The following is an 8,738-nucleotide window of genomic DNA, read 5'->3' as shown; positions in this document are numbered from 1 at the left end:
TTCAGTGTACATATAAAATAAAACCTTGACGTAATTTTGTTTTCATTCTTTCAGAGATTGGCAACAAGGGCGATTTTTCTTAAACATACAAGTGTTTTTCTTGATTTTAAGCCAAGGACATGTAGGATATTTTTATTAACATATCAACTAAGACTTCCTAATACTACTTGCCCTTTTCCATTTTCTCAAAAATACTTTTGGAGCAAGAAAGATTTCCTTGTCACAAAATTAAGTTGGCGATTGTTGCTGAATTTACGCGTGTACCATATTGATCATTTGTAGCATTTTTATTGTGCACATTTCACAGCAGAATAATAATACTGTACTCATAATAGGAGCTAGCATACATATTTTTATATGTTTTACAAAGGAAAAAGTTCAATATTTTATCCACAGTTTCAAATTATGAACGTGATTTTAAATTGTTAAGAAAATGTCAAGAGAAATTAGCTCATGGTTTCTCTACCCATTAGAGGAGTAAGGGAATTAAGTGGAATTTACTCGTAAATAGACTAAAGTATAAATTGATCGAGAGAGAAAAAAAAAAGTAAGACATTAATACCGAAAAGGAAAAGAAAAATCTGATCACAAAAACCTGTCAATGAAAATGTAGAAAACCCTATACTATTCATGGTTGTCTAACATTTTTTTATAAAAAGAAACGCCAAGTATATTTAAAATAAGAAATAAATTCTTCTATTTAGGGGTAACGGGTAAGAAAGAAAAGGTCATACGTTCCCTACTAAACGCTGCTTGATTTCATTGTCCGTGCATGTCAAATTCAGTTATTCAATTATTAACACATTCAGACTTTCGTTATGATATCCGAATTAATAAGGCATACTACTATTCAAACTCCCAAGGCATTTTACATATGCCTCGGCGGGGAGTAAGCCCCATGGGTATTTGATTTTTAATATTTTATAAATTAATAAAATAAATAGATAAATAAAAAATACTTTAAAATTATATTTAAAAAAATTAATAGAAAAATGTATATATCTATTATTAACCTGCTAACATCTGCACGAACGATTAAAAAAATCTTGAAAAAGTGAATGATGTAAAAATGCGTTACACCAATTACATGACCATGATGAAACATAATTAGAGTTGTAAAAATGATACTCTATCCTAATAATTCAAAAATAAAAATGACAATAACATAAAATTATTATTTTAAAACCTATAGCTAGATAACAAATTAATACTTATTATAATACAAATAGCAATAGTAGAGTCTTCAAAACATTATTTAATCTAGAGCGATACCAAAAGAAATTTTAAAACTAAAAACTATTTTGGAAAAGATAAATTGAAGAATGCTAAAAAGTTTTGAAAAAAATAAGGAGTTTTTACTGGTTATAGCTTCTTATAAGACATATTTAATGATAATAACTATCATTTTATTTATTTATATTTAGTAACTAATTTACTTTTTTTATTTACCATCTATAACTACATCAGTAAATTACAGTTATTGGTAAATATACACAGTTAAATACACTCAGTAACTGACCGTATTAGACGCTACCATATTCCCATATCCCAAGTTTAACAGATACATCATTATTCAACTTGATTTCTCTCTCATTCTTCATTAATTTTCACCCTTTTTTTCTCCATTACCTCCTTCACGATCAACATTAGCAAAAGATTCTTCCGTGATTTTTGGGGAATGTATATTTCTTTAGATTTTTTCTTGCTCTAATAGTGTATTTTCATATTTTAGTCTTTTTCTTTCCACCAAATTCAAGTCAATTGAAGTATTAAATTGCTAGGGTTTCAAGCAAGTGGAAGTTAAATGCTTATACATTAATGGTAGACGGAACAAAATCAAACATGGTTACTCGAGGTATACATTCTACTCTTCAAAATTTTGGTTATCCTTCTTTTGATTTGGGGATTTCTCAACAACAACATGATGTTGCAGGTTCGGCTGAGAGAATCATTGCTGAAAGAAGGACAAAAAATAAGCATGATCCTTCCCACATGCAAAGGCCTAAAAAACCGGTAGTCACAAAATCAACAAAGAAAATAGATACCGGAAAAGAGATGAAGAGGAAAAAAGTCGTACAACATGAAGCTGGAGAAGAGGAAGAGTTTGACCCAGCGATGAAGCAGGTATTTTTGAACTTCCGAATATTTTTGATGTATGTTATGTATTGATGTATGATATGTAATGATGTATGTTATGTATTGATGAATGTATTTGATATATGTTATGTATTGATGAAGAGTGTTTTTTTCGTATTTTTTTAATGTATGTTATGTATTTAGAAAATTGATGAACTGAGAATCATATTTTTTTCTGTGTATCTTATGTTATGTATTTGAAAAATTGGAAAATTGATGAACTGGGAATCACATATTTGGAAATTTGCTGAGTATTTGAAAAGGTTGTTGAACTGAGAATCATGTATTTGAATTTGGAAAATTGAAGAACCTGGAACCATCTTCAATGTATGTGATGTATTTAGAAAATTGATGAATTGAGAACCACATATTATTGGAATTTTACTGTGTATCTGAAAAGGGTGATGAACTGAGAATCACATATTTTTGAATGTACACATGGTTATTTCATTATTTGTGTACATATTTGTTGTAGTTATGTATGGTTCACTCTAATTTTCTTCATCAGTTTCATATGATATTCGTATACATATATTTGTTGTGTCTTCTTTTTAATTAACTACTTGTATTTATACAGGATGTTAAATTCTTTGTCCAATATCCTCCCAGTCATGCAATACGATATGCTTCTTACATAAACCCGAAAGTCAAAAAAGAATTGAAGGACAAGCTTACGGATAGACAGTTTGAACTCTTTTCTGAGACTATATTTGGGAAATACCTCGACATGCAGCATTGTGAAGTTCAACCACAGATGTTCAGGTGTTTTATGGTTAGAGAGCTAAAAAAAATACCCCTACTGCCTTTGTTATTGATGTTAATGGTTTCGAATTGACGTTCCAGCTTTTCGATTTTGCATTAATGACTAGGTTGAAGTGTTTTGGGGAAGAAATTGTTGTTAACTCTAAGAAAAACAGACTGTTGGATACATATTTTGGGGGTTCCAACAAAAGTGTGAAAAGGATGAATTGCGTGAATGCTTTGAGGATCAGAATTGGGGCGTTGACGATGATGCAGACGGAGATGCTGTAAAGATTGCATTACTGTAGTTTATCCATACATACATCCTATCCGGTGAGAAAAACAATGTAGTCATTCCAAGGTTCCATTTTGACTTGGTAGAGAGTGGGCGGTACGTAGACTATACATGGGGAAAGGAAGCGTTTGATGATTTGGTCAGAAGTATTCACCATAAGATGGATAAGACAAAACAGTATTATTGCCTTCGTGGTTTTCCATTTGCTATGCAAGCATGGCTATACGAGTGCTGCTCCAACGTTTACCCAAATTTGGCAGTAAAAAATGGAGATCGTATTCCCAGAATGTTCAACTGGAAAACTATAGACGGGACTCCACACTTTAAAGATCTCATGACTAGCATGTTCAATGATGACGAGTCAGAGGTAATTTGCACTCATTATTTTTAATGCAAAATTACATGGATGTTCAAATTAAGACAACGTACTTTTCAACATGTTTTTGAATCATAATTATTTATTTTGATAAAAAACACTGAACTATCAATCAGATTGTGAGTTTTTTTTCAAATGTATATCCACATGTATCTGGAGCACAATTATGTATTTGAACTATGTATATGAAATTATGTATTTGAACCTATGTATATGAAATTATTCATAGGCTCAATATACATAAAAATAAGTGTATATCCACATGTATCTGAACATATGTCAATCAGATACATGTATCTGAACCTATGTCAATCAGATTACTAGTCATTTACAAATGTATAACCACATGTATCTGAACATAATTATGTATTTTCAACCTATGTATATTAAAATAAACATAAGTTCAAATACATGAAAAAAATTCTGAAATATTTGGTATTTTTGTATCTGACTTATTTAAGTACGATATTTTTGCAGGACTGTCTTACTTATAGGAATATTGTGCCGACCATCAGTGAGATTGAGGAATATTTTCAGCTGGTTCAAAACACATCACTGTTCGCATTTTTAAGAAGAAGCATCCATTCGCGAAAGATCCTATCACTTGCCCAGTCGGCACAGAGCTTTTTGATAAATACTTGGAGTGGATTCGCAAGGGACTGCTTGTCCGGCATGAAAATAAGTATGTTCTTCATGTAAATTTTGTAGATACATTTACTGTTTAATATAAATATCAGTCATTTATTTTCATATCAACTAACTGTATGTATTTTGCATAATTCTTTCGTAGAAAGAACAATGAAGACCGTTACAAAAAGAAGATTGCAGCTTTGGAGAATGATACAGATTATACTTATAATTTTGGCATCACAGTAGTAGAGTTCTACCAGTTATCAAGGAGTGGCCAGCTGTGGAATGATGAGGTTCAATAAAGATATAGATACATAAAATACAATATTCCATTTTTTTAAGATTTATGTTTTTAATGTTTATGTGTTTCGATTTTCAGCACATTGACGTGATTTTCTACTACTTGCGAAAGAAAGGAAAGTATGACAGAAGGAGCACTTTCAAATACACAACAGTTGACTGTCTCTTCATGCGAAAGGTTGATCAAACATATCTTGCATACAACAACCCGGAAACTGGACCCAATGTAGCCAACGAAGAAGACGATATATGTCAATATGTTAAGGGCTACAGATTGCATGCAAATGTCCCGTGGCATTCAGTTGACAATATTTTTATACCTGTCAACATCAAAGAGGATAATCATTCTATTTTGGTCGTACTCTCATTCAATGACAGGTATTTTATGTATATATCTTTTATTAGTTAAGTATTTTCAGTTTCAACTGTGTTTTAAAGAATCATATATGTATGTATACTCTTTTCGGATAATCATTGTTGGCATTCAAAGTGTACTTTATGTATGTGTAAAACTATCCAGTGTATTTGGTTCAAGTTTATTGATATTTTTTGAATTTACATTCCATGTAGCCTTTTTTTTCAAATGCAACACAGTTTTTAATGTGTCATATGTTTCTTTTCGGTACGACAGGCGACTTTATGTGTACAACTCATACCGAGGCAGCGCAGGCCACAATGCGGTTGTTAGAAAGGAAGTACAAAAGCTTGTTGCCCTTCTGCCACATTATCTACACATAAGTGGATTCTACACTCAAAAAACTGGCATAAATTGGCAGAATCACCCAGCATATACGGACATGACACAGAATGAGAACATTCAAGTGGAGTGTGTAGAAAATCTGCCGCAGCAATACACTACCAGCATGTACGTATATTTTAATGTATTGCAATTTTTCATATACGGGGTTCATTCTAATAATTCTACTTCTTTTATACCTTTCCAGGAATTGTAGTGTGTACGTAGCAGCGTTCGCTGAATATCTAAGCACTGGTGAAGGTATCCCAGCACAAATCGATGCAACAATGCTCTGCAATAGGTATGGCGCACTCCTTTGGGACTATGCTGCACGGAAGATCGATGAACATGCTATGAGCGACATTGAGGCGCCACCAAAACCAGTTAGGCCAGCAGTGGATTATGGCAAAGCTGACAGAATTGATATTACTTAGGATTGATGTAGGAATATTTAATTGTAATTTCAGACTATGGCTATTTTGATAGCAAATATTTTATATTTAGTTAGTTTAAGACTATCTTATCATTTTACTTAAGTTTTAACTGGAACATTTAAGCTTATTCTAATTCATCAAAGTTGTGTGATTTTATTTTGGGAATTTAGATGGATGTGTATATCTGGCTATATCTTGGATGTGACTAAGTGAGGTACACTATAAATACGTACGCGTATTTAGATATTGAAACAAGGGGGTTATATGTATTTGAAATCGCCAAACCCATAAACATTAACATATTTCAAATACATTTGCAACTTTTTCAGATGGCAGAGTCAGAAACATTGTTTAAATTACATGTATTTGATGTATGTTGGAATCAATACTACATTTTAATATACGGTGACCATTTTTTGGATGAATGTGTAAATCTGCCTACATTCTAATATACAGTGACCATTGTGTGATTTTGTTTTTGCAATTTATATGAATGTGTATATCTTGCTATATGGGTTATATGTATTTGAATTCGCCAAACCCATAAACATCAACATATTTCAAATACATTTGCAACTTATTAAGATGGCAGAGTCAGATACACTTTTTACATTATATATATTTGATGTATTTTGGCATCAATAGTACATATTAAAATATAGTAACTATTTTTTTTTTTAAAGAACTGATGCTGCCTTTTATATTCATTTGTGAATAAATTTAAAGATAAGTATTCAGTACAATTCTAAATGAAGATATCACACAAGTAGTATGTGAAACAGATTTCGTTTTTCATTCAAAAAAAAAAATGCAAACCAACAGTGTATCTAGTGTAACAAATCTAAACATCTACAAACAAAAAACAACTACTTCCTTCTAGGAGCATTACTGCAAGATCGTCTATTGTGTCCAGTCTGTCCACAAGTACTGCAAGCATGTCTCTTTTTTCCAAGAAGCAATTCAAATAACGGCTTATCACGCTTTTTCTTCGGCCTACCAGGAGGTCTCTTGTATCTTGGTGGAAAAACAACATCCTCGGATATGTATGTTGGAATCTTCCATTCTCGCTCGTCAGGGAGAGGATCCACGGCGACATCATACGTCTTCACCACGGTGTGCGGTTTGAACAATTCGGAACAGTAATCATCAGCCATTAGATTTTTCTTCTTAATGACAACCCATGCATGTGGGCATGGAATTTCGTCTATTTGAAACATCCGACAACTGCAAGTTTTGTTGTCCAAGTTAACGATGAAACGCCTTCCTGCATCATATACTGTGTACAAGTATTCGGTTGATGGTTCGACCTACAACAGATCAGTCAAATTCAACAAAAACATACTTCACGTAAATTCAAATACACATAAGTTCATGATTGCAAAGATTAAACCATTATAGTCATAAACATATCGCTAATTATTTTTCATAGCTGACTAATTGTATTTGATCAATCTAGTCACATACACCAAATATGTGAAAATATTTGACACATATATCCAGACTGCATATAATTAAATATAACAAATACAGTAATGTAATAGAATCAAAATACTTATTCAACTAATAAATACATGTTATCATTTTCACATAGATCTCACAGATTCCATATGATAAATATATCAAATACAACGAACATAACTGAATCTCAATCGAACATACTTAAGAAATTTGAAAAGAAACATACCATCATACGTAAACATAGATACTCATTTATTGACAACATCTCCTGAAACTTTTTACCGAGTGTTGTGAACGTGTATGTACCATTTTTCCGGTTATTATAATTCTATCTTCCAAACATCTTCCTCACTTCTTCTAGAAAATCAAATATAGGAAGCTCTCTTGCTGCTACAAGGTAACGATTAATACACTCTGCTATGTTTGAAGTCATTGTCCACCCTAGGTTAGCAGTTGCATACACTCTAGCCCACTTCTCTCTTCCAGCCAATTCCAAATACTCTGCCACCCGAAAATCTGCCTTCTCAACTTTTCCCATAAGCTCATCAAAATCTTCCTGCGTGTACGCTTTTGCCATTGCATAAAACACGGGACTCAACACATCATGGCTCTTCTTATACTTCTTACATACGTTACCCCAAAGATGTCATATGCATGCATAATGCGGCACATTCGGATAGATTCTAGAAACAGCTTTGTTTATGCTTTCATGCCTATCGGAAACAATACACATGTTCTCTCTCACACCATACGCTTCCCTGAATCGCTCAAAGAACCACGTCCAAGACCTGTCATTTTCTGAATCTATTACACCATATGCTAAAGGAAGTATATTACCTGCACATACCGCGGCAATTAAAAAAAAATCAGTTCTACATATTCATTCTTTAGTATAATCAAGCTGAAACGTGTATTTGACTTACCTGCACCGTCTAACGTGCTTGCTGAAACGAACGTTCCGTTGTATGCTGTTTTGAGGTGGCTCCCGTCAACTACAACAATTGGCCTACAACAATGAAACCCTTTGATGAATGCATACAATGCTATAAACAGATACAGAAACTCGTTTTCGTCGGATTTTCGCATTCTTATATGTGAACCTGGATACGTTTTATCCAAGATGTATAGGTACCCAGGTAATTTTTTGTAAGAATCCGATGGTTCACCCATTACATCCTTCATTGCTTTTTCCTTAGCCCACCAAGCGACCATATAGGACACATCCATTCCAAGATCATTTCTTACATCCTCCGCTATATCATTAGGTGTGTATTTCCTCTTATGGTTGGCTACTTTTGGTTTTACAATTCCACCTATAAACCAACTTGTCGCATGGCGTTGTGAATACACCTTATCTTTTAGCGGACATGTATGCTTGTCACGAAACTCCCTAACCTGAACATTTCTGATTTACCAACGCTCGATGCCCTAAATTTCCAATCACACTCTTCAGACACACATACTAGTGTATAGCTTCAAATACAAACATGAAAACATATACATTAGTTGACAATATATCAGATAACTACATTAAATTTAAAATATAATAGTTCAGAACATTTAAACACACCTTATCGCATTAGACCTCTCGGCACGAAAATTGAACCTGTTGGAAATTGCATAATTCGCCAT

General features: G+C 32.9%; 2 protein-coding genes across 2 annotated transcripts; both read right to left on the bottom strand.

Moving 5' to 3' along the window:
* Positions 1 to 6,514: 6,514 nt before the first annotated feature.
* On the bottom strand, positions 6,515 to 7,683 carry LOC132619661 (uncharacterized). The gene is made up of 2 exons (XM_060334497.1): positions 7,459 to 7,683; positions 6,515 to 6,955 (listed from the first exon to the last, which is right to left on the bottom strand). Exons 1-2 carry the CDS (start codon positions 7,681 to 7,683, stop codon positions 6,515 to 6,517), a joined length of 666 nt encoding a protein of 221 aa, XP_060190480.1.
* Positions 7,684 to 7,752: 69 nt separating this feature from the next.
* On the bottom strand, positions 7,753 to 8,738 carry LOC132619660 (uncharacterized). Its single transcript, XM_060334496.1, has 4 exons — positions 8,677 to 8,738; positions 8,521 to 8,579; positions 8,030 to 8,419; positions 7,753 to 7,943 (listed from the first exon to the last, which is right to left on the bottom strand). Exons 1-4 carry the CDS (start codon positions 8,736 to 8,738, stop codon positions 7,753 to 7,755), a joined length of 702 nt encoding a protein of 233 aa, XP_060190479.1.

The sequence above is a fragment of the Lycium barbarum genome, chromosome 11, assembly GCF_019175385.1.
Source record: "Lycium barbarum isolate Lr01 chromosome 11, ASM1917538v2, whole genome shotgun sequence".
Classification (NCBI taxonomy): domain Eukaryota; kingdom Viridiplantae; phylum Streptophyta; class Magnoliopsida; order Solanales; family Solanaceae; genus Lycium; species Lycium barbarum.
Note: the sequence above shows the minus strand (reverse complement) of the source record. Positions and strands in the feature narration are given on the sequence as shown.

Bases quoted from the DNA above. Each gene is read 5' to 3' on its own strand.
- LOC132619661 (XM_060334497.1), bottom strand. From the start codon at position 7,683: ATGGCAAAAGCGTACACGCAGGAAGATTTTGATGAGCTTATGGGAAAA. The intron at 6,956-7,458 runs GTGAGGAAGATG...GATCTGTTGTAG, and splicing joins TATTTGATTTTCTAGAAGAA to GTCGAACCATCAACCGAATA.
- LOC132619660 (XM_060334496.1), bottom strand. From the start codon at position 8,738: ATGGCGAATTATGCAATTTCCAACAGGTTCAATTTTCGTGCCGAGAGG. The intron at 8,580-8,676 runs GTGTGTTTAAAT...TTGTATTTGAAG, and splicing joins GAGAGGTCTAATGCGATAAG to CTATACACTAGTATGTGTGT. The intron at 7,944-8,029 runs GTAAGTCAAATA...CGGTATGTGCAG, and splicing joins AAGCACGTTAGACGGTGCAG to GTAATATACTTCCTTTAGCA.